General features: G+C 36.6%; 1 protein-coding gene across 9 annotated transcripts in view; it reads left to right on the forward strand.

Annotated features, from left to right (window-relative positions):
- SOX6 (SRY-box 6) overlaps window positions 1-26,081 on the forward strand; it is a 270,848-nt gene that overhangs the window by 230,172 nt on the left and 14,595 nt on the right. For 6 of the 9 annotated variants that reach the window (XM_026076621.1, XM_026076623.1, XM_026076622.1 and 3 more), the window contains 3 exons: window positions 5,897-6,005; window positions 22,569-22,802; window positions 25,357-25,573. In XM_026076621.1, the coding sequence (XP_025932406.1) occupies window positions 5,897-6,005; window positions 22,569-22,802; window positions 25,357-25,573 (560 nt within the window). The remainder of the gene's footprint in view (window positions 1-5,896; window positions 6,006-22,568; window positions 22,803-25,356; window positions 25,574-26,081) is intronic. The other 3 variants (XM_026076624.1, XM_026076627.1, XM_026076628.1) reach the window with 1 other exon arrangement.

Below are 26,081 nucleotides of genomic sequence, written 5' to 3' on the forward strand. Positions count from 1 at the left end.
GGGGACCTGATGGCTTCTCTCTCTCCCCGTCTTTTCAAGCAGGCTGTTTGCTCTGGGGCACTGTTATTTAATACAAATCTATAGTGTGCAGCAGGGATGCTATTCTATTCTGTATGTTCTCAGGCAAAGGTAGTAGTGGAGCGTTTTATGAACAATATAGGGGCCTTCAAAAACAGAAAACGGCAGTAGGTTGGGGTGATAATTCACTGAATTGTCCCTCTTCATCTGCTTCTTGAGATTATACTCTGACATCGGTGAAATTATTGGATTTAGGTATTTCACCTACATAAAAAATAAAATAAGGTCGGGATGCATCAACATCACAGAAATTGGCATGTCATTCATTCATCCAATCTGAAAATCAGTGGTTGGAAAAGATATGTTTTATATCTTGTAATATCTTAAAATATCAGCATTTCTACAATAAGTTTACCTACTTTGCTAATTTAATTTCTCAGGTTTCTTGGAGCAATTCCTACTGCTCTGATGTTGAAAACAAGTTCTAGATATTCACCATGAAGTTTTGCAAAACGAAAAGCCTTTCTGTAAGGCTGCTTTTCTTTTAGTTGTAACAATAATGCGACTATTGTGTTTATCTACTTCGCCATCCAAAGAATTCCAGCAGTTGCATGCCTGCACACCAGGAGGATGATTGACATTGTTGTAATAAGGTTAATGTTTAAACTTCCCACCCATAATAACTAAAATATCCAAAGATAAGGCTGAAAGTCAATTTGTAATTATCCCTGCCGTGCCAAGATGTTGCAAAAGATTCTAAGCAGAGGGTAATTTAACTTTTCGGTCCTGGCTGTTAAAAAATAGAAAGAAGAAGGTGAAAAGTTTGGGACATTTGTATCTTGACTTTCAAGGATAAAAAGAGGTCTTATGGTTCCTCATTCAAATTGTGAATATTTTTCTTTGCGTTTTGCTTAAAACGTCCTTTTGATGTTTTAAAGATAGAAAATTTTTCGCTTGTTGTTTCCTGTCCACGGTAGGTAAATGGAATAGGTCACATTTACAAATAAGCCACTGGAACATTCATTAGGGAATAACTCCATTGAAATATATTTGATACATAAAGACAATACGTGATAATTATCTGTAGTCATTCTAACTGAAGTACTGTCCTCAAAAGAAATAATATCCCTTCAGGCATATGCTCTGCGGCTTCTGTGAACGACCCATATTAACTCAGTTTCTAGAAACTGACTCTTTAAATGGATGTTGGTAACTGCTTCCAAGCTAGACTATTAAAATAAAGGGTATTACATCATTGTCCAAACATGTCTACTTAAATAAAATGTATTTGTTTGCTATATATGTATATATATATATATATTTTTTAATCTTTCACACAACGATCAGCGTGCATGCCATTTTCCATTTCAGTCTAAGCATACATTTCAGATGTGGAAAAAGCAAGCATGTTGAAATAATTTGAGGCATGGGTATAGTCGGATCAGTCTTGGTAATCCAGAAGGGAGGGGTGCCCAGTGTATTATTACATTTCATATATTATTTTTCAAGAGATGGATGCAATCAGTCATCTTCTCGCATATGGTTTGAAAAAAACTTGTCCTGCTGGCAAGTAAACTGTTATTTAAGTACACAATCCACTGTACTACAGAAACAGTTTTGCCAAACTTGTCCAAGTATTCTAACATCCTTAAAGATGGTATAAATATCATTTATAGCAAGCCGTTTACTTCAGACTATATGGAATGCCTTCCTGCTCCCCTGATCTAAGTGTCCCAGTTTGCATTATGGCCTTTATTGCTTCTGTTTGATGGAGTGATCAGTAAAAATTTAATGACACTATAAAATAATAAAAATGTCATTAATTTACCACGGATCTTGGATGCAGTGGTTGTAAAGTTACATTAATAAACAGAATATTTTTTACAACAAAAAGCATTGTTACGTGGGAACATATAAATAACACACATAAATTTAAGAGCAATTTTACTGTTAGCACACACATTATTATGGAATAGCCAATAAGTGTATAAAACATAGTATATAAAATTTTATGAAAATATACTGTGCACATCAAAAATTCAGCTTTTATCTAAGTGCAGAGAAAAGCCATTATTGTGTGCTTACTGTTTCATTGCTGTTCTCTCACAAGATCACAATTTTATATTTGTTTCTAGTCATTTGAAGTTTGCAGCTTTTTCAGGGGAAAGGGCTACTGCTTCCTTTTCCTTTTCTCCTCACCTTACTAAACCGTTCTTCTACCTACTACACATGAAGAAAAAATTGATACTTTCGGCAAGAACACGAAGAAAAAGTTGCTGATTTAATTAAAAAAAAAAAAAGCCCGGGGGTTGATCGGCTTGCTTGGCGACTCTGCAAATAAGGGATAACTATCTGGCAGTCTATCTGTCATCACTGGGGCTGCTCCATCATTGCCTGTGATAGTATGTGAATATGATGGATGCCACAGCCTTGTGGCTCGTAACATTTAACATTCATCAGCTCTCACTAACGGGGGCTTTATAATTTAAATATCTTTATTTAATATGCAACATCTACCTCATACATCATAATTTCAAAGCACTTAGAGAACCAACAGTCCTACAAGACAGTGGAGCAGACTTTAATTTTTTCAATAACTTTTACGTTTTCTGCATGTTTGTGACTGACAACACATAAATAAGTGCCTAATCATTTCACAGAATGGAAAATTAATATTTGGCTGTAAACAAGAATTTTTTTCTTCTTCTAATTTTAAAGAAATAATATTGTATTTTTAACATATACAGAGGCACAAAGGATCTGAATTGTGCTGGGGAGAGCCTTCTGATTTCAAGTGCAAACTCTCATTGACTGCATTGGTGCATTGAAAGAAGGTTGTCAGTGTCATGTGCTAAACCCTTTTCCTGAAATTTAAATGGGAAAACTTTGTACAGTGTAAGCTTCTGAGCCAGTGTGAAAAACAGTTCAAAATAGGGATCCAATTTACTTTTTCATAGGAAGCAAAACACCTGCAGTGTCCATAGAGGTGTACTTAATTGCAAACTCACAGACTCAGGTCTGAGAAAGTGTTTAACAGTCCACGTTTCTATGACTGCCGGTTCGGAAGGTGGAATATAACCAGCAGTCTATGTACATGTGTGCAAATATAATGCATGTGTAGGCAGCATATTTGTTAGTGTATCTATGTACAGGCATTTACTTTTAATGAAAGTGTATGTGTTTTTGTTTGTTCATATGGGAATACTATACACAGAATCAATCTTCCTTTCAGCCCTTGTTCATACTAGGGAAAAGGCATAATATTAAGGGATTATTAGTTTGAACAACTAATCACTTTAGGATGAAGTGAGGCAGGGGAGCAAAGACAAATCCTATAAAAAAAATAAGGATTAGAGCCTAGTGGGACAAGTTTCCTCTCTAATAATAAATTACATATGAATTTTCTATATTTTGTTGAATTTTAAAGACATCTACTAGAAAAAAACATTCTTAGCATTGAGGAACATTTTTTACATTTCTTTTGAATTTGTCTAATCCCTATACAAATATTGAATTTTTTACAATCAGTATGAAGATTATTTTCAGTAAAGAAGGAAGCAAAGAAATGACTTTAAAAGGCATTTCATAGATTTAAATATAGTTAGCTTTGTTATAGTTTTTTATGAATTAGGAGGAGGAGGTTATTAAATAACCATAAGTACATTTCCTTTGTTTGGCAAGAGCAGGTATTTTTATGGTATAAGTGCTTTCACTTTACTGTTCCTGAACCTTATCATGTAATTTTCTCTTTTCTCCTTCCATGTCAAAATATTGATATTCTTTGAGAAACTTTCTTTTTTTCTTCTTTTTTAACAGAATATTTTCTGGTAAAATCAAAGAGAATGAATGACTAGAAAGATATTTCAAATGTGCATATTGATACGTAGCAGGGTCTGTTGATTTTTATAGCAGAAAGGTATGTCTCTTTCTAAAACACACTTAAAGTCTGTTCTTCCAAGAATATTGCAGGTGCTGTGTTAACATCCTTAAGAAAAAGCTTTTAGTGCAAATATTTTGGAAGAGACAATATATATGCCAAAAGCTGTTTTCTTAGTACTGATCTTTGTTTTTATCTCACCTGCAAATCAGTCCTTTGCGGTGGAACGCAGAATCCTTGACAAACTTATTTTATATTCTGTCTGCCAGTAGAACAGATCCTGTCCTGATGATTCAGGTGTGTTGTTACATTGCACAACAGCTTTCAGTACGATATTAGGCCTCTAGTTTTACTGTGCCTTTCTGCAGTCACATTTCATTTGTAACTCTTTCTTTTCACATGAATTTCTGTGTATGTTTAAGCTCCTTCAACAACCACGAATTTCACAGAAGAAAAAAAATTATGAAGTTAACCAAATATAAAATGCAGAATTATTTTGTTAGATGACTAGAAGATTCTGAGAAACTTTTAGAAATGCAGTTAGTACCTGAAATGCCTAAGCTGCATGTTGTAGCAAATCCAGTTTTGTGCTTCCTTTTCTTCCTCTTCAGATTAAAAAAAAAAAAAATCCATGGTTGGTGGAATCAAAAGAATTCCTGAATGATTTGGCTTATGGGTTTTTATCACTGAAATATAATGATAATCTAGAAGTAATCAGATTAGGAAGCAAAACTGTTTTGAGGTGGAACAGATGAGGAGCCAAGGCCATGAAGTATATTTGGTCCTTAAGAACATTTCCAAGTTTCTAAGCATCTTGCAGGAGAAAAACTCATAATCTTTTCTTCCTATGTCTAACATGCTCAGCACAGAACTAGGTCATTGAACAATAGGCTGAACAGCAATCAGCACTCTTCTTCTGCATAATGCATTAAGTATAACATGGAGAAACTGTTCATAGAGCTGAAAGCTGGTATTTCATGTCTGTAAATTCAAGCTGACGTGACACTTAATATTGTTTCATAGTAATGAACAACAAGGTTTCATTCATTCACAAGTACAACATAATGCCAAGTTTAGTCTGAAGAGGTAACAACAAGGCAAGAGGGAAAACGTGTTATGTTCCTTCAAATGAGAACGCTAAATTAATGATAACCATTGAACACTTAGCTACTGATACACAGTACTACAGAGACTACTATTGTGAGACAGTATTACACTGTCAATTGTAGTGCCCTTGTCCAGAAGTTGATTGAAGAACTGGGTTAGCACATAAAATACACTTTAGTTTCCACTTTCCAGTTCCAGCTTTTCCATGGAGGTGTTCAGCTCTGAAAAGCTTTGTGTTTTTCTAGGAGTATGCACTCTTTTTCTTTTATTCTTTTTCTTTTTTTCTTTTACTCTCTTTAGATAGAGGTTCCCTTTCCACTGAGATGCAATATAAATTCCTAGACAAAATAATAACATCAGCATCAGTATTCCTTCTTTCAAATACTTGCCTTTGAAAACCTCTTGCATAAAATTCAGACTTGTGTCTGAAATGCAAAGTTGAATCTCATAGTGGGGAAAAAGTGCGTTTCCATTAAATTAGCAGCATACCAACTCTTTTTTCAACTTCTGAATTTTCATGTCTCCCAAATGATTGTTTTTTCCAGTTTAAGTTAGAAAATTTAGGGGAAAGACAAAGTGAGCAGCGCAGATCAGCACTGTTTCCTGCCAAGAGTGTTTCATGTTTGCATGTACAATCACTTATGCATTATGGAGGTACAGATCAAAATAATTTCAAAGTTTCTGTATATGTTTTCACATTAAAAACTGATTTTCATAAATGTGAACACTCAGAACCTGTGAAACTTTGTCTCGGTTAAATTTCTGATTAAATGCACTCATTTTGTTTGTTCAGATTTAAAAAATAAGGCATGTATCTGTGCATACATACATGCATAGGCACATAGTTAAAACTAAATTTTATGGAGCATTAAGAATACTTCTGTTCTTTTCCAGGAAAGATCAAGGTTTGAAAATTTAGGCCCACAGTTATCAGGGAAACCTAATGAAGATGGAAAACTGGGCCCTGGTGTCATTGATCTTACAAGGCCAGAAGATGCAGAAGGTGAGCTGCAGTTTTGACCATGTTTTGCTGAACATTGCTGCACAGAATGGTTGTGTAGCTGAACTGCTGCCAGTGTCATAGGTACTGAAGAGCTTACATCCCAGGGTGAAACTTGAACGCTCTTTGTGTGTTTATATGAGATTATAATACATCCATAGCAAAGGCTGGATACATGAAAAGTTGTCTCTTGCATATATCCTCTAAAACCTCCTGAAACACAACTGTTTTTTCCCCTAGCAACTAGCAATTAATTGTTCACATTTTATATTATTAAAAAAGCGTAGGATAAATGGGGAAAATTATTTCAGCAAAGCAATACACGCATGCATATAATTTCACCAGTTCTTAAGGATTTAGCAGCTTTGTAGAAAGTTAGAGCTGTTTAAGAAGGTTGCTTACCATTGCACTCACAAACTATTCAAGATACAGCAAGCACTATTTTATTGACAGGCAGCTGTCAAATGGTAATGGAGAAAATGTTTTACATTTTCTATATGAAAATTTCTTTTTCATAATATAAACCTGCAGTGCCTTTTCACTGATTTCAGTGAGCATTCTATATAACAGTCGTACAATGTAAAGTCACAGAAGTAAATCAGTATTTCTGAGGACTCAGTCTAGTCTCTAGCAGGGTTACCATGTGTGCTCTGGGAGCGGATGCCACTGCTATCCTCTCTACCCCATGACAGATCAGAAAACAACATGTAGCCCTACCTAGCAGTCACTGTACTAAGTTTAATGTCCTATTCAGATAGAATATTACACAACGTTTTGCCCCCTCAATTTGCTTCTTCTGTTTGAGAATAATTTCTCTCTTTTTTTAAACCTGGCAAGTTCTAGTTATGCCACTGCTCTTCAGAAAAAAGTTAAAATATCTCTAAATATTCCAATTAATAGCCAAACATCTGACAGGTTCACAATTTGCTTTTTTTCTTGGATCAAAAGAATAAGACCAATAAACCTGTGACTGTTGACAAAAAGGGTTATTTTCAAACAGTTCTTGCAATACAGAGACAGAATTTGTGTGATAAAAAGGCATTAATATCCTCTGTATAGAAAAATATTCCTCTGAGCACATAATCTATTCTGTCTCTCTATGACAGAAAAATAAATAGTCCAGGTAAGGCCCCATGAATTGTCCCTTCATTTTGAAGTCTGACAACAACAGCACATGTAAATGTTATTTTGGATGAGGACAGTATTATACAATGGAGAAGTTGTACGTTCGGTTCTAAGATTGACTCAGTCTGAGTGTTGTTGTATTGACTGGTCCATACAGAGGAACAGCAATACTCAAATTTTAATTCAGCAAAATATTCTTACTTACTGGCCTAACATCATGATTAGCTTCTCACATGGAACTGACACATCTCCAATGAGTACTTGCTCATGTATCTTTTGCTTAAACATTTTTTTAAGTGTTTTATCATATTCAAGATTTCTAGACTCCATAACAATGAGTTGAGATGATGACTGGAGCTCATCAACCATTTATTATTCATTTGAAGACTAGCATCTTAATGAAATGTTTCAGATTTTCCCCAAATATATATTTTGTTTGTAATATTTCCTTATAAGACCAATAATTTTCAGATTCTCATTTGTAGGGAGCTATTATTTATAAGCTTCATTTACTCATCATTTATTGCACGTGATTGGCCACTGCCATATTGTTTCTAAACAGAAAAATAATGAACAGAAAATAGTTAAGAAATAACATATAGATAGATGTTTTGCAATTTTTTTTTGAAAAAAAGAGTTAGGAGGTACATGGACTTTCAGAAATATTTGTTGACTAATCAGATATTTATAAACTGCTATGAAAGGAATTCCCATCCTGTGGCAACTTCTCATATTTCAACATGTTAAAGGAGGGTTTTTTTTCCTCAATTGGGATGAAATGTTGCAACACATAAATACATACTTACAGATGCACTGTTACTGGTTCCTATGACATAAAGTCCCTGTAGATTTTCTTGGGTTAGCTCATTTCCTTCAGTTCAAGTTTTCTCTTTCTGGTGTCCTTAATTTAGTGTCCCAATACACCTCATGGTACTGACAGCCCCTCTTGTTACTGGATAGTACAGTGCGAAACTTTGACATATGTAACCTAAGCTACAGTGATGTGTGCCAGTTTAAGGACAGTGTACACGTCTTCCTAGGGCTAGTGGGGCAGTTTGAGGCATGGTGTTTTGCCACACGGGAAATCTGAGTTCATGAATGGATTCAGATTTCCAGACTTGGTTTAGCAGCCAAGAGATGTCTCTGGAAAAGAAGGGCTGGATGAATCCCTCTGCTGATCTGAGAAAAAAGCACTGGCAAGAGTTCAGAACTGAGCTGCTTATTTGTCCTTCTAGTTGTAGACAAAGTGAACTTAGATCAGTTATTAGCTGGATTTATAAAAGATATTAAAATATCACCCAAGTTTCATCCCTTGTCTTTGGCAAGCTCTCTCGGAGATGACACTTCTAGCATGGCATGTCTTAGAGTGGAAGCCCATTGAAAACAGTGTGGCTGAAATGTCAACGATTAAACTGTGGCCTCTGACATATTATACCAGGCAATGGGCTGTGTTAGTCTTCAAAAATATTAACACTTCTTTCTAATTGTCATGAAGCTGTCACAGATCTTTCCAAGTTTGCATTTTATATGTGCTGATGGTGTTTTGTGCTTGTGTACACGTCTGTTTCAGCACTGGGCTACTAAGAAACTCGACAACTTGCTCTTTGGCCTCTTGTAATAAGAGGGCCTTGTTCCACTGTATTGTGTTGCCAAGGTCACAATCTCAACTGAATGTCAATTTTTCATAATAGCCATAGTCATAATTCTTCTAAGACTTAGTGTTTCACATCTTCCCTTCTGTTTTGTCATTGTTGTTTACTTTTAATTAATGTTTTTTTAGATATCATTTGAGTGCAGATTGCTAGAGACACTTTAAGATAATATTTATATGTTTTGTTATGTGCTGTTACACAAATAACACAATCACATAGAAAATGAACATTTCTGAAGTAACATATCAGTGGCCAACTTTTAACCCCCTATCTTTCTCCATCAGAAATACATCCAGATCTATGAGGTCCAAGTGCCATTCTGGGAGAGTGAGTGTGTGGCTGTTCAATCTGTTGGACAGTGTTATTCGTATCACCAGAATTTTAGAACTTCAGAATTATGAAATTTACTACATTTGAAAAATATGTACTGACTATTTGTAGAGCCTTTTTTTTAATAGGACAGATCTATTCCTGAATCAAGGACTCCAAATTTAGTCCCACTGCTGGCCATAATCTGTGGGGAAGTGCACTTTGGACTGCATTCTGGTCCCCTGCTCACCTAGACTGAGGGAGCTGTGGAAGTGCAGTTCCACTCCCTCCCTCCCTGCACATGGGGATTTCCAAAGGAAACTAAAGTGTGCAGAGAGATGGTACACATCTATGTCCCATCCCAGCATGCAGCCAAGACAGGCTGGATCTGGGAAGTGCTCCTGGTTCCCCTAGATTTGACACAGTCTTTAAGGTTCAAGTTATTATTATTTTTAATTATAACAAATGTCAACAAACATTTGTGTTTTATGGAATGCCTATGTAATAATATCTAGCAATGTTTTCTTTCTATGCCTTGCCTAGAACGTAAGGCAGTGATCTGACTTACAGGATCAGAGTCATGTTCTCCTTTAATTCTGGGAGTGCTTGTGGTGTTGGGTCATTGATCAGAAACTGAAGCTACATGTATATTCTTTTTGAATCATGAATTGTTATGCAAGTCTTGGAATCCATTACATTTGGCTCTATGTAATTGTAAGACATAAATAGGAAAGGATACTGCAGAATGAATTTTAAGACATAAATTTGTTGTCCCTGCCCAGTGTGTGAAACTTCTGTTTTAAGCCTAGTGGTAGCTAGGTGTGCTTTCAGAGATGACCTAGCATATGAAGTGGTATTCAAAGCTTGTGTTACATGTAACTGCCATCTGACTGGAGGCCTTTAAAAATCGTATGTAAGAGTTTCATATTAAATATGACATAAACTAACACCTCTATTACTTCCTGTATTCAAAAACATTGTCACTGACTGTGACACCATTTGATGGATAATCCCCAGCTCTTAGAGTTATATCATTGCCTGTAAATCCCAGTTGTCATGTTAAAATACGTGATACCTTTGTAGCTAGCAAAATTCAAAAATATGATGTGAGAGCCTCATAAATGCTTGGACATGGGTATGCAAAATTAAAAAAAACAACTATAGAATTAAAACAAGGATTTTTTCTCTTAACCTCATGATTTTAAAGGAAATATCATTCTTTCCAAAGGTGAATTCATGGTTTTGAACGTTTGAGATTGTCGGTAATGAAATACAGCTTACTAGCATGGATACACCAAGACAGGCTTGAATCTAGCTAAAGCTGAAACTCTTTTTACAACTTGATGTATATCAACGTATATCAACTGACCAGAGTGTGGTGGAATACAGTCAGGAGCCATAGCTGAACCTTGTTTAAATTTCTGGGGACTGGTGGGGGACACCCAAAAATATGTAGTCCTATTGGAGAACATCAGATGGTCTGAATAAGTTTTCTTGGTTCAGGTTCTGAAAAGGAGATTCCTCTCATAGATGTTCCCTTTTGGTAACAGTGCTGCTTCTTTTGATTCATATACATCTTGTGCTTGTATAAGGTATGCTATGTGTACAGCCCCTTCTATTTTTGTGCTTGTGGTCAAATGCTTTAGAAATTTGTAGGAAGTATGTTAAGATTTTGCTCATTAGTAGATAGAAATCTTCAGAATAGATGTAAATGTTCCTGTTGACAGTTACTGATTTTACCTTCGCTGAGGTTGCAATGTTGTTTCCTTCAGCTGTCGTAGTCAGAGGTTTAAATTCCATCAGGACCTGATCCTCGTTCATGCCAAAGAATTGGATCTGTTAAAATTTCCTTGATTGGATCCTGGGCTGCTTTGCCACTGTCTCACTGTGTGACTTTGTGAAAGAGAAATGATCTTTCTGTGTCCTGTTTTCCCGTGTGAAAAATTAGATCCATTGTGAAGATAAATTCAGTTCTATAAAGCAAATACTGAGAAACGGATAAAAGCACCATATTAGCACTAACAATTAGTTCAATGTTCAGGTATTATGTTTATTTGTATATTATAATCAGGGGCTAGTGAGCCTTGCGGTTTGCCAAAGCCCTTTTCTTCTGAGTCCTGTTTTGATGTTTTCATTTGGTTTATTTGTCATGTGATAGTTTTCCTGTTTCTGTAAACTTTTAGTTTAGCCCTTGCTTCTTCTTCCTTTGGTATTAAATCTGCCAGTGTGTGGTAAGCATGGTCCGCAGTGCTGAGAATAGGCACATACCAGCCAGTTTAGATAAAAAGAATTTAAAATAATACGGAGTAATCTGCCCACTTATATGTATTTACTGTATCTGCCCAGTAAGCTATTATTTTTCCAAGCCTCCCAAAGATCACTTGTGCTATGAGCCTAGATGGGGAGTCAGTCACTGAGCCGTAGCTTGGACTCCTTGGCCTGTGCTTGGTACTGGCCATTGTCTTACATGGATTGACTTAGTGCCTGTGTCCTCCTTCTGGCTTTGTCCCCTTTCACTGTCAGTTGTCCCTTAATTTAATTCGTAAGTTCCTTGGTTTAAACATTACGTTTTTCTATGTACCAAGTCACTATTTAAGTTGATAAAGCTTCAAGCCTTATCTGTTTGATCAAGAGATTTCAGACCATGCTCCAAGCAGGCTGGATGCAAGCCAGTTGGGACTGGGAGCTGCGTAACCACTGGTGATGTGCTGGGTGCAGTAATAAGTGTTAGCTTGATCTTATTAATTCCAGTTCAGATATACACAGTTTTTGGTCTGGACAGGATTTTGGATCTGAATTGGAGTATAGGAGCACAAACTCACATTTGCTTTTAAAAGAACATATAACTTTTCAATAGTAAGCGTAAGAATCTAGTTCTGCAATATTTCACTTGGTGGATTTGCTGACCAACATAGAAACTCATTGCTCAACATTTGCAGCAATTACAACAGTCTGTTGTTTTATGTCCATAAAATTAGCACTTCCCATTCGTATTTGACTTAGGCTAGCCACACTGCAATGCATTTTACAGCACAGTGAGGGATTCTGCCTGCCCAGTAGCAAGGGAAATTGCGTGGTAGAGAAAGAAGAAATGGTGTGAGGCTTCGTCACAGATATAACAGATTTCCAAAGCATACAGAACAGATGAGTGGTTGCAGTGGCAGCAGCAGCAGTGAATGCGGAATAGTTGATATATATGTGAGGGAGAGGAATGAGCTAACTGGGGAAAGAAAGGGAGCTTGTACACCTACTTTGCAGTGTAGAAGCTACTTTCCTGGTCTGCTTGGGGAGAAACACGAGGAGAAGGCGCAACAAAGGGAGCAAAAGGTTGCTATCTAAGGAGGAGGGGAAATGAACTGCCACCTTGTCCAGCTCCAAGATTTTGTCCATCTGTCTAAACTTCACTTTCTCGCTCCCCAGGGACAGAGCAGTCTTCATGACAAGTGCCTAGGTTTTGCAAATCTTTTAAGTAAAACCAGATCAACTCTTTCTTAAAGGAGCTCCTCTACCACGTACTCAAAAGCTTCAAAATACTGATATTTGCAGAAAACAATGCCCAGTAGTAAATAACTGCTTATACTAAAGGGTGACACAATTCTGTCTTAACTCCACAAAAGGTCGACTTTGACCAGCAAGAGATGTAAGTGAAAAGGAACCATAATTTTGCAAGCAGATCAGTCTTGGCAGGCTGCCAACACAACCCAAACCTGTGAGGTAACTTGTTTAACACCCTGCTCTGCAGAGGTGTAAACAGCAGGTAGTACATGCATGACAAAGCATCATCTACTTTGGTGACAGGGCTTCAGAAATACCAGAAGAAAGAATGCTGCTCCATGCCAGTATTTGTCGCACATAAATATTTGTAATAGTTGCTATGGCAGTTGAGAAGGGAAAGATGAAAATCAGAAAACAGTGAAAGCTGTCTGAAAACAAAGAAGTGTTTCCAGAGAGAATACAGAAAGCTCAAGCGCTGGAATTTTTATTCCCCTGAATTCTTGCTATCCGTCCTTGATAGGCAAAATTCCCATAAGTGTATCTTTATTATTTGAAGATGAAATAACTTCTTAATATTTTAGTTAATTAGATCAGATGCTAAAATGTGGCCTTCATTAATCATGGTTGCTGTTTTTAACACATAAGCCTCTACTTGATTGTGCCTGAAACTTGAATGATATGCTTAAATTTTTCAGAATAACACATAACAGATCAGGAATTTGGGATAAAGTACTTAGGCGCTTTATTTCAGTTGTGTTGGATGAGATTCAGGGCCTCAGCCTGAGCTTGTCTATTCTGGAGTAACTCAATGCCTGCGAATGGGATAGAAATAAGACCTTCTGTCTTTAAGGACCATCTCATCGCTTTTCTGATAGCAATGACTTTATGAATTTGGTTGTTGCCAGCATCCCCATAAAATTTTACAGCAGGAACTCCCACTTTGAGTATTGAAAAATCTGAGCTGGAGGTGTGTGGACTTATTTCCCATTGCATTGAAATCAGCTCCTCTCCAGACACTAATATTTAACATACAGTATGGTTCTCACTTTCAGAAAAATAAATCTGGCTGTCCTCCACAGGTCTTACCTTTGGATTTTCAACTGTCTTGTGGTATTTTTTTTTCCTACTGCTAAATATAAGGCTTTCTCATTTGCTGTTTCTTTCTATGCTGCAGTAATTGATTCTTTTAGAATAGCACCTTTATTTTAAAAATGATTACAGTAGAATTTCTAATGTCGTACAACCACCGTTACAATGCCTGGAGTTTTATATAGGGGTGCCCATTAGCACAGTTATGGTTAAGGTCTTGTCACAATTTCCATCATATAGTAAACCATTATTTTTCAGGAATTTAGAAAAATGCTGTAAAAAGTAACTGTAGGCTGCAGTTTTAAACAGAAAGTCTTTGACCACGAGAAAATTATTGTCACAAACGCTGAAAGCATCAGTCAATTTGCTTAGCTATTTTTAAGTGGAGGGAGTGAAAAATTAAATGTAGTTGTTCAGCACTTTAAAACATTTTTTCACAGTCTAAAGTGCATATACCACAGCCACTGGTGTCAAACACCCCATGGTCCTGATTCTCAGCTCTGCCCATGTCTTTGTTGCTCCAGCATTGCAAAAGGAACTTGAAACTGCCTCAAACAGATAGTGCAAAACTTACAGGCACACGGGAATTTTCAGCTGCTGGGAAGCCACCATTATGTCAGGCTGCAGGAAGAAGGGGGAATCCTGCCCCTCCTCCCCACCTCTCTGAGCCCAGGGAATGAGGTAGAAATATGAATACAACAGGAAAAAAGCATCATATATCCTGGCTAAGCATGAGCACTTAGAGTTCAGACAAGTCCTCTTGTTTGTACAACTTTCTGTTTCTCTAAATTTATACTGCACGCTATTTTCTCCTTCAGAAGCCTCAGCATCCCAGCAATGGAAAAGTGTTTTAAAGCATCTACCTTTCTTCTGCATGGATATGCCAAGTATCTAAGCAAGCATTTAGTGTAGAACTTCACTAGGAAGGAGTCAGTATTTTCTTCATTTTCACTTTGACTTAATTTTACACAATCAGTGATCCAAAATGTGATCATTACAGTATTGTCACAGCTTCTGCAAATATGAAAATACTACATTTCACTTTGGCAGCTGTAGTTACACAGTAAGGGTAGTATTTCTATAAGGGTAATTTGTAAGTTTTTGTATAAGCCCGTTTCAAGGCAAATCCTCCATTTTAAATCCAAATCAGGTAAAAGCAAGAATGTTTTTGGACATTCATTTGCCCCGTTTGTACAAGCAGCTTCCTGGCTTCACTCACAAATCCCAAATGGGCAGGTGCAGCACATTTGAAAAATTAGCCATAAGTGTTTTCCCAACATTTTCTAATACTCATTAACATAGAACTCCTGTTCCTGTGCTGCTTTTGCTTCTCTCCCTTCATGATGTATCATTTGCTAATTATATTATCAATTATTCTAATATCACCCCCCCCAATGTGATAGGCAAAAAGAAACGGCATATGCATACACATACCCTAGCCATAGTTCCTTGCCATCTAATTACGGATGTGATATGACAAGTGAGAACAGCAAACACTGGATGGAAGGAAATTAGTTATTTTGATACACAGAATTGCTAGAATTTGCTAGAAGGTGTCACATTCAATTGTAGATTGAACTCAGGAAATGGAACATTAAAGCAGTGATTCCAAGACACATGTTAAAACTTTTTGGCAGAGTATTTGGTATTTCGTTAGTATCGGCACTGATATGTCAATATATGGTCATAATTTGGGGGAGTTTTGTAAATTTGTGAATTTTATAAACCTCTCTTTCCATTGTTAAAACCAGTGTCCTTTTATAAACCACATTGTGCTTCAGCTTTTTAAATTCATTATTTTGCTACATCGGGGCAAGCAAAGTTGTTCATTTACAGTTTTCAGACACACCTTGAACAACGCATCCATCAAATATGAGGTCATGCTGCCTTTTTCTCTATGGTGAATTGCTGTCTGTCATTTTTCCATCTTAAAACAAAACAAAACATTGACTGAAATACRAATAGACCGTGTCCTATGGCCCTTGCTCAGACAGGATTTTTTTAAAAACTGTTAGGCATGACTGAAGACTGCAGAATTAGTCCCTATGTTTTAAAATCAGTATCATGTTTTCTGATTGAAATTATGCTGGTAACACTTCCACTGGCAATAAGTATATTACTCTTGTGGAAACATCTTTCTGTTAAATATATCAATCCATTCCTCTTCGTATCATTTTGACTTTGAAGCTGATTGATATAGTAACAGTAACTACCCAGTTGTTGCCACAACAATTTTCTGAAAAAGCAACTTGCAATATCATTAGAGCTTGTCAGATACGTAATAATAATTACTAGTAATATTTCTCTTGAGTTGGAGTATTTTGTCCCTGGTTTCCCCTGCCTTTGCTTTCCTTGGTTGTGTATGAAATTAAACATGAAATGGAAACAATGATATCTATAGGGGGAATGTAGCTTGCAGTTAGACTTGATGGCTGACAGCCCCTTACTTCTGGTGTCACTACTTAAGCTGCATAACATTCAACTTCAATATGTTTCACTTTTTCTGCCAACAGTATCTATCTACAAGGGGGGTTGTTAGGGTTTAATTAATTATCTGTGAAGGGTCTTGAGGTGTGCAAATGGCACATGACTGCAAAATATTAAGACACTTACTTATCTCCCCAAATTTATATTAAAGGCTGCTGCTTCATCCCCCTTTCTGACTAGGTGTTTCATGTATCTCCAGAGAGTAACTTCTCATGTTCTTGTGTTACAGCACTAGTGGGATCATGCTGGTCATTGAGGGCTTAAGTCAAACCTTAAGCACTAATTAATTCAGTTAATATTCCATGTAATTTAATAGACGATTATATTGTTTTTAGCTGTACTCCGTGCCAAATTTCCATAAGGGTTAATTTTGCTATAAAATGTGGTCAAGAAATCTAAACTGTTTGTGTAAGCCATCAAGAAAATAGTTACATTTAGGGGTTTTGATTCACTTAAATAACATGGATTTGGGCATAGCTGGCCGCGGAGCACAGAAGTGATAATAGCCTATTTAGAAATATTGTTTCAGCATTTAATAGGACCCAACTTGCAGTTCAGTTTAGAACACTGGTGAGTGAGCTGCTACCACTGCTCAAGCTGAGAAGGGCTGCCTTGATTTTACACACAGAAGAAGGATATTTCACTGTTAATTTTACTTCCAGTCTTTCAAATGGGGAAAGAAGCATATGCAGGTTGTGAGGACGGTTGTGAAAAACTGGTGCTCTGTTTTAATCGAGATGAAGAATTCTGCTTGCATATGTAAAACAAATGTACTATAAAAGTAAACTCGCTGCCACCAAAACTGAAAACAAGGGACTTTGGAAAATATATGCTGATATATAACTGGCTAGAATTTCCTTAATTTTGCAAAGCCACGAGCCACATGCATCAGCTCACCGCAAAGTCATTAGGTCTTTTTAAACTCAGATGAAAAACATTAACAAATACCACAAAAGGCTTTAGTATGGCCCCTTTGTTCATTCACATATGGCAGTTTATAACTCCTGCACCACTTGGGTCGTGTGTTTGTTTAAGCTGCCTCCATCAGGCCAGCCCTGAAAGAACAAAAGACATCTTGAGCGATCCTAAGCAGGAAATGGGCTAATCTAAACATGGCTTGTGACACTATAAGTAGAATAGAAAGGGGAGGGATTGATTAGTCATTAATGTCCAATTGACTCCATATGGATGTTGCAATAATAAGGCCTTTTTCAGTGCAGTAGCGGAGTTATTGAATTAGAGGTTTATGTTTCCTCAGAGCTGACCTTAGGGAATTCCCTTTTGGTTCTTCTTGTTGATGTTTTAAAGAGAATGGCGTCTCTAATAGGAAAAATAGAAGCCTTATCATAACTGAGTGTTGTATTAATGTAGTCAACCTGTGCTACAGTATGTTCTCAACTCTTAGTATTTACTTAGCACGTTTCAGAACCTCTGCAGGTGAAATATTTTAGAGCCCATTTAAATATTACACTATTTCATGAATCAGTCATATATTTCTCAGGTTTTTCCCCCTTTCATTCACTGGTGTGCAATTTCTGAGAAATGTTGGGCCCTCAAATCCCAGCTGAATAATATTTGTTTAGCATTTGGAATGAAAGCGGCTTGATGAACAGACACTTCCCTGTAGAACATTTGTGCCTCTGTGTGACTACAGGCATCGCAGTCCCGGAGCTAGTCGTGTTTCTGTGTGGGTGTTAGCTTTGCATAGTGATGACAAGACACACCAGTAATGACAATAGCTCATGAGATGCCCATTTGTTTTGCCTCTCCGGCTGGTAATAAAGTACAAGAAAGTCTTTTGAATGTGGGGATGGCAATAAAAAAGCAAAGAAGTGAAAGGCAGCCAAGGGACAAGACAAAGATAAATGTTAGCCTAACAGGATTACAAGTCACTTAGATAACAACGAAGTAGTAATTTCTGTAACCTTTTCCAAAATTAAACATAGGACCTACTATCTCAAAGTAATAGTTAAATGATTTTCTTCTTGTATTCTTAACTTTCCAAATCTTTTTGTCTGTCTATTCTTTTCAGATTTGCATTTTCCTATTTTATTTAAAATATTGTTAGAGCTTTCATAAAGGTTGCATTCATCTATGCACGAGTTAAGAGCAGGAAAGGGGACAAGCCAATTTTTCACTCTCCCTGTTTTCATGGCATTTCCATGTTAGGAACAACCCATCTCTAGCAGCAAAAGGGTCACTTCAGTTTTCACGTTCATTTGGTTTTGGTCTCTGCAATTGCTAGCTGCTGGCAGTGCTAGTTGTATAAACACAGACAGGGCTGGACTTTTTGGAGGTTGCAATCTGTCCTTTACAAGGTGGGCAGAAATTGTCATCTCGACTTAATGAATAACTGATGATACCAGTTTTACTATTAACTGTAGCCACTTCCACATGAGGAACCTAGCAAGTCTTTATTTCTATATACTCTAACTTGGTATATGCCTATGGAAGATGGTATACAGTATTTAGAGTAGCCAGAGATAAGATATCTGGGGGAGGTCAAAGGAAATGTATCACTTTGAACATGGATCAATGTCCAGGCACGAGGAGTAATTAGGGAATAACAGAGAGACTGATAAAAATCTCTTTCTCTTTACTGTCACTTCTTTTCTCTTTCTTTCCTCATCTTTTTCCTCAAGCTTCTTTTTGCTTGTCCCTGTCACCATTATTACTATTTGCATTCTGGTAACATGTAAAGAGGCCCAGTTCGAGGTGCTGTTGTAGCAGGTGATGTATAAACGGAGAGTAAAATCCCATCCCCTTCAAGACAATAGGATTAACCATAATGTGGCTAAGATGTCAGAGAAAACGCTAGGAGACAGTTCCTGCCCTAAAATTCTTATCATGTGAAAGGTGAGAAAGTCGCATAAATGCAGGAAATAATAAACAGACAATGTAACAATTGTTACTGTATGTTTTTTCCTTAACATTTCATTATTATGAAAATACTTAATCTTTGCCTTTCTTGTTGCTGATCGGATTCTTTCCTCTGCTTTCTAGAGGACAGCCTCTTTTGGAAGAAAAATATTGTTTTATATTACTGTAAGGAAGCTGTAACATTTTTAGATTCATTCTGTGCTGTTCTTTGGCCTGCTATTTTCCCTAGACTCTAGTCCTGAATCCAGCTTCCCCAGAGCAATTACATGATGTATATACACAAAACATGATGACTCTCCTTCGATTTGCTTTTAGCTTTAAATCTTCTAAGCCATGGCAAAATCAGCAAATGTAAAGGATCTAGGAAGCGAGGCAGTCCACACCCTCAGAAGCTCAAAGTGTCACTTCTAGGATAGCCCCAGCCCTGAGGCCAAAGAGTAGATTTCTTTGCCAACTCAGCCATTAGGGCAGCCAAATCATACTGCTTTTGCAATAATTTTGAATCCTGACCAAACTCCTAATTCTGAAAATCAAGACCTCTTTCTGTGACCGTAGTATGAGCAGTAACTAGCAAATAGACCATTAATCACCATAGAGAGACAGTTGTTTTAATTACCAACATCCTTCTCTGTTCCTACCCTTCATTAGTAGTACATTTTTTATCTATTATTTTTTACTATTATTTATTAGACTTTTCTGAAAACATTCTCAGAAAGAACAGAACAATAACACCTACTTTTTTGCAGTTTTACATATCTTTTATTTAAAAACTTCACAGTCCTCTCTCTCTGGCTCTGTCATTATTATCACTATCACAATAAAAAAGAAACCCATGGTTTGTAAAACCTGTTGAAATTTTCATTTAGGGCAAAATACTGTTTACATATCTGATTGACATGATGAAGTACCTAAGAACTGTCGTGCAGTTTGAAAGCTTGTTCTTATGTGTTTTAACTTGCAAGAATGCACTGAGTGTATGTGTTTTTTTATATCATTAGGGCCTCATTTCTAAGCTAAAAAGGTACTGAGAATTTTTGGCTCCCCACCTAGTGTCATATGCTAACAGAAGTATTCTCCTGTTATGCTTTATATGCAAAATATAATTCTGTAGTTTCGAGATCATTAGAAGAACATGGAGACTTTATTACTTTTAGTTATTTGCAGAAATTCATTTTGCAGATACTTTTGTGATGGCCTGTGGGTCAACTTGCAAATATCCCCTCAGAGATCAAGCACAAAGAACACCACCTCTCTGGCTTCTTTTTCAAATCCTTCAAGTATGGACTTGCTTAAAGCAGATGCAGCCAGAGCTTCTTGGCCTTCTTGAGATGTTTGTAATTTATTACCCTAAGTAAGAATTGTTTTCTAACAAAAAATTTCTCTGAAAACAGATCATTTATTTATTTTTTTCTGACTTTCTACCGAAATTATATCCAAATTAAAAAGCCAGCCTATAATCTTGATACTAGCAAAAGTATTCTTTGCCTGCATTAGGACTGAAAGATCAGGCCAGACTTGTGTTAGAAAGGCTAAAGACAAATTCCTTAGCCATAACGAATGAGTATCTTTGGGAAGGTAAGAGATGGAAGATCATCATATGGGTTCAAACATGTCTTCCCCTTTCCTTCACCGTAAGTCGAGTAGCTGAATAATATATGGCCACTTTGGCATCAATAATTATTTTCATTTTTTAATTTGTCAGCAACTTTGTAGTTGCCCACATACTCATTACAAATTTTATAGTATTTTTTAAAAGATGGAATGAACATTGCATGAAATATTTGATCTTTCTTAAATTATATAGCCAAGCAGCTCTGAATAAATGTCTCAGTGTTGACTTACTATGTTTGTAACTTACTATAGTTTCTAAATAAATGTATCCTCTCCAAGAAGATGATACCTGTGAAATGAATGTTCCAAGTCTTCTGACATCAATGAACGGAGCCTCATTAACCATAAGCACCCCTGAATTGGGCCCCTACACACATCTGAATCTTACATCCCTCAGCAAAACTACTACTCTCTTTTGCAACAAAAAGCTTACTGCAATAGCTGCCGTCTGTAAATGCTGAACACCTGTAGCATGGTACTTAGAACAGTATTAAAATAGTTTTGCATCTTACATTTGCCACAAACCTGTCTTCTTTTATGTGCATGCATGTTAGTATATAAATTGCCAAATTGGTGTCAGTTGTAAAGTAATGGTATTGGAGGCATCATAAATTACCGTGGTGATCCTCAGGAGAAGACGCTGCCGTATACGAATGAGTGTTTTGCTCTCAGGGTAATGTATGTCTTCATCTGGCCCAGCAGTCAGCATATCGCCCTATGTTGATGGATATAGTCAGCTTGAAACTACACTACATTTCACTGCACAATAAACATGGCTGTCAACACCATATAAAACAAGACCAATTTATCCTGTATGGTCAGTGCATTTTAAATGAAATTAATGTACTGTGGATCTGGTGGCAAAAAGGTAGTGTATTAGTTATGCATCCCCTATTTTAGGACTTTTTTCATGTAAATATGTTTCCTACACAGGATTTTTAAAATAGTATAAGTAAGGTATAATGTTTTCACACTAAATTAGGAAACTTAGCTTTTGCACAGATAAAAACTTGTGAGCCAGTCACTGAAGTCAGTAGATCTGCAATGTTTTACTTAATTTAAAGAACTAACCTTTTTTCTGAAAAAGAACTAACCTGTATTTTTAGCCAATGTAATATATATGCCCCAACCTGCAATATTTTACAAAAAAAGGAGGCCTGTTGTGCTAATCTGTTGTCAAGTTAGCATGCACACCGCTGAATTGAGGGTGGGTAATGACAGCACAGGGATTCATTAAAGCACATCAGGCACGGAGAAGCTAAGTAAATTAGTCACACTGTTCTGAAGCTGTACTGTGTGTACGTACCTGTTGAAGGCGAACGGTTTTATTACAGGTATGTAATTGAACAGATATGTGATTGAATGCTCTAAGATACAGATCCATCTCAAATTCAGCTAAAGCAAATGTGACTTTAGAATATTCAGCAGCAAACGTAGCCAGATGCATACAGCTAGCAGCATGTACCTGAGCGTGCTATATAATTTATTTTATGAAATGTTTGGCATGTGCTTTGTTGCTGAAGCAGCGCAGTCATTGTAAATTACTTGTGTGAACAGGTCGACATCAGTTGAGATTCTCAGGTGTAACTTTCATGTTGAGTTTTGTTGAGCAAAGAGAACATATATGTATGTTAAAATCCCCAGCTGAAACTTTTTCACATCTCCATACCTTAACTGGAGAAATACCACTACAATTTGGTTTCTCATTCAGATGTTACAGGACTTTGGCTGAGTGAGCCTGGCTGATGGCACTGACATTACTGGCTATCCTTTCTCTCGCTCGCTATCATAGATCTGACAGCAAAAAGAGAGAGAGAAGGAGAATAAGGCTAAAGTCAACACAGCACTGAAAGCGCTTGCGTAACGCACATAATAATGTTTTGCACCCATCTTGTTTCTTCCTGCCCTGACGCTCCAGGAAGTAAAGCAATGAATGGCTCTGCAGCTAAACTACAGCAGTATTATTGTTGGCCAACAGGAGGTGCCACTGTGGCTGAAGCTCGGGTCTACAGGGATTCGCGGGGCCGAGCCAGTAGCGAACCACACATCAAACGACCAATGAATGCTTTCATGGTGTGGGCAAAGGACGAGCGTCGAAAAATTCTCCAAGCTTTCCCTGACATGCACAACTCCAACATTAGCAAAATCCTAGGTAAGTGCAAGACAATGACTAAATCGTGACTGCCACTGAACCAGAATTGAGGGGAGCTTAGAAGGTTCTGCCGTAGTAGTGGCAATTGGCAGAAGACAGTTGTTTTGGGCCATGATGAGGTTATTTATATTGGTGACATGGGCTAGTAACGTCCTTCTTGGATAGGCAACTTCTCGGATTTTAGGATATATATTATGTTTGGGAGATGTTCACTTAAACTGGAATTACTGAGATTTATGCAAATGAAGACTCATGGGTTGTTTTTATTCCCTTACTTTTCCTTTTCTTCCCCTTCCCTAACCCTTTTTCTTTTCAACAGCAGACTCACAAAATGCTTTCACAATTTAACAGCATTCAAAATCAAGGTTGTTTAAATCTGTGGCAAGAGTGTAGCTTGATCCTAACTGCAAGATCACATTAGAAATCACCTGAACTCAGGAATGCACATTTAATGAGAGTAAAAAACAGTGCTATCTGGAGTAATAATGCTCTGTTGGGAAATACTTTAATAAAGCACAAAATTAAAATAAAAAGTTTATGTCAGACAGTGCACTGTCGAACTAGTTTGATCAGGTAGCAAGAAATATGGCAAGTTCAAAAGACATATGTATATGTACCTTCTCTGATACAAAATGATGTTTGATTCAAAATGTTGTGATGTTAGAAAAGCTAAGCAAGCACTTGCATCATACAATCAAAATATTGCTTAATTAAAATACACAATCATTATTTAATTGCTATACACTGGGATGATCAGGGACTATACCAGTGCATGTGTTTTGCCACTGTGCAAATAAGTTGGCTGACTTTTTAGAAATTTTGCGTTGCTTTTTGAGACCCCCTCCAGAGAATTAGAAACATACATGAGATTGAGTGGTGAAATGTTAAAACCTATATTTGCTTTCTGAGACTTTGAAGTGAAAGACAGATTCTAAATGTAACTCAAATAAAAGTAAAAATCAAGTTTCATCTGTAATCATTTTATTGTAAATTTTGAGTTCAAATATGTTCTTACCGAAGGAGTTTCTAAAAATGCATTCGTTGGTTCAGTCGAAAGCAAAAATACATAGAAATAAATGTTACTTTGTCCTAAAACTTTCAAAATCTTACTTAGTAGTTCTCATATTTTTGTCTGCCATATAAGTAAGTTATATGAATAGCCTTTCAGTTTTGTATAAAACCTGCAGTGTTTCAGTGTTGGCAGCTGTAGGGAATCTATATTATTTGTGTGCATTCTGTGAAAAAACTATTAGGAGTATAGTAACTGTATTCATTAAAATGTAAACTTCCAGCATAAATATTTCAGAAGTGCCAGCAACTGAGTGTTTGTTAACCATGGAATTAACCTGTCAGTATCTGCTCTGCCGCAAATAAGTCTATGTCCATATAATATCTGTGCAACTTTTCCAGGACAATGAGAAAAGAGTTTGAAATATTAGAACTGACACAGAGCATTGCTGGCTGCGGGTAATATTTATACTACTTTTCCATTTGTTGATATATGAAAAATCTTGGTAAAAGAATAGCTTCCACCCACGTTTACCACAGCTGTAATCGTTTTATCCATCTAAGAGACACCAAAAAGCTACTCTCTGCATTTCATATCCCCTGAAAAAAAACCTTCTTTATTCAAGTGTTTAGATAGCTCCTTATAAACAATACAAGCGATCTGAATACTTTTTCCTCTTCCTGTATACACTGTATTAATTTTTTTACTCTTTTTATTGGTGCAGCTTTCAATGAAAGTTTACAATACCTAAAGTGGTGTATATAATTACAAATGTGCTTTCTGCTTTTCTTTTCTTTTTTTAAAGATAAGTTTAGTTAAATTAAGAAAGTCAAATACAACTTTCTAAGTGCAGTTCTGTACATTTATTACATCTGGCCGGAAGATAATACACATAATAGGATTTAAAATAAGGTTAGGTGGCAACAGTATTCCAAGCTAAAATCAGAAGATAAGTAAATTTAAGACAGCCAGATATCTAGTGATTTTTGGTAATTTTGTTGAATCTGTAATGTTCTGATAAATTTTTCCTGCTAAATAGCAAGGTATTAGTATCTTTTACTAGGAACGTATGAACCAGATCCTTATAAAACTATCAGAGAAGCTTGTATCCCTAGGCAATGTGTTAAGCTCTTAAAATTAAAAGAATGGCTGTAGACCTTACTTAACCATAGTATTATGTGTGCTAATACAAAGGTACAGAGTGTTCGCGGATTAAAGCTCATATTATTAAAAATGAAGGAGAAACTCTGTTTTGTGGCATGAGGCTGAGATTTTGAGAAGCAACTATTGATTTTAAGTGCATTTTAAGTTAGTAGAGAGAGATTTACATATGTTAGGTCTGCAGCAATATCTGGAAGTCAAGTTTCTTTAACATGTCTCAAGTTGTGCATCCAAATCCAAGTGTTGGCTGATATAAATTCAAATCAGCTTATTTAATTAACATATTTAAAATGTATTTATTATGGCAAGAAGGTGTGTTGGAATGCATACATGTAAAACGAAACCTGCTTTACTTGAGCGTTCACTGATGTTTTGTGTTTATAGGATCTCGCTGGAAGTCCATGTCGAATCAAGAGAAACAACCTTACTATGAAGAGCAGGCACGGCTAAGTAAAATCCACCTAGAAAAGTACCCGAATTACAAATATAAACCCCGACCAAAACGTACCTGCATTGTTGATGGAAAGAAATTGCGTATTGGTGAATACAAACAACTGATGCGGTCTCGAAGACAGGAGATGAGGCAGTTTTTTACCGTAGGGTAAGTACTATTTTTGTAATTGTTTTCAATGCACGACAGAGACAGAGCATGTTGTTTGAAAACAGATAGACTTACCTGTTTAAGTTGCTTACTAATGGCATTTAGAAGGTAAGGATTTGAACCTGTAAAACCTTACTAAAAACATAAGATGTATCACTGAGTATGGAACTATCAGCTTTCCATTGAATGCTGATTATAAGATTGATTGTGGAACTCCCTAACATCAAAAGAACTTATTTTCCATTACCCTGGAAGGTTTGAATTACGCCTTTTGTGAGTTAGTAGTAAGCCAGTCCATTCTGTGTTAGTAACGACTTCAGGATCATTTCCTAAACTAAGACAAGAGCAAAAAGAAGAACACAACAGATATTCTGATGAGAACAGAGAGTCAGGAGTTGTGGAAAAGAAGGGAAAAGGGACAGGAGCAAAAGCAGTTAGATTAGGAACGTACATGAATGAATGATATCATATCATGAGGGTACTAGAATTTTTGTTACGTATAGGACTG

The sequence above is a fragment of the Apteryx rowi genome, unplaced genomic scaffold (assembly GCF_003343035.1).
Source record: "Apteryx rowi isolate R43461 unplaced genomic scaffold, aptRow1 scaffold_435, whole genome shotgun sequence".
Classification (NCBI taxonomy): Eukaryota; Metazoa; Chordata; class Aves; order Apterygiformes; family Apterygidae; genus Apteryx; species Apteryx rowi.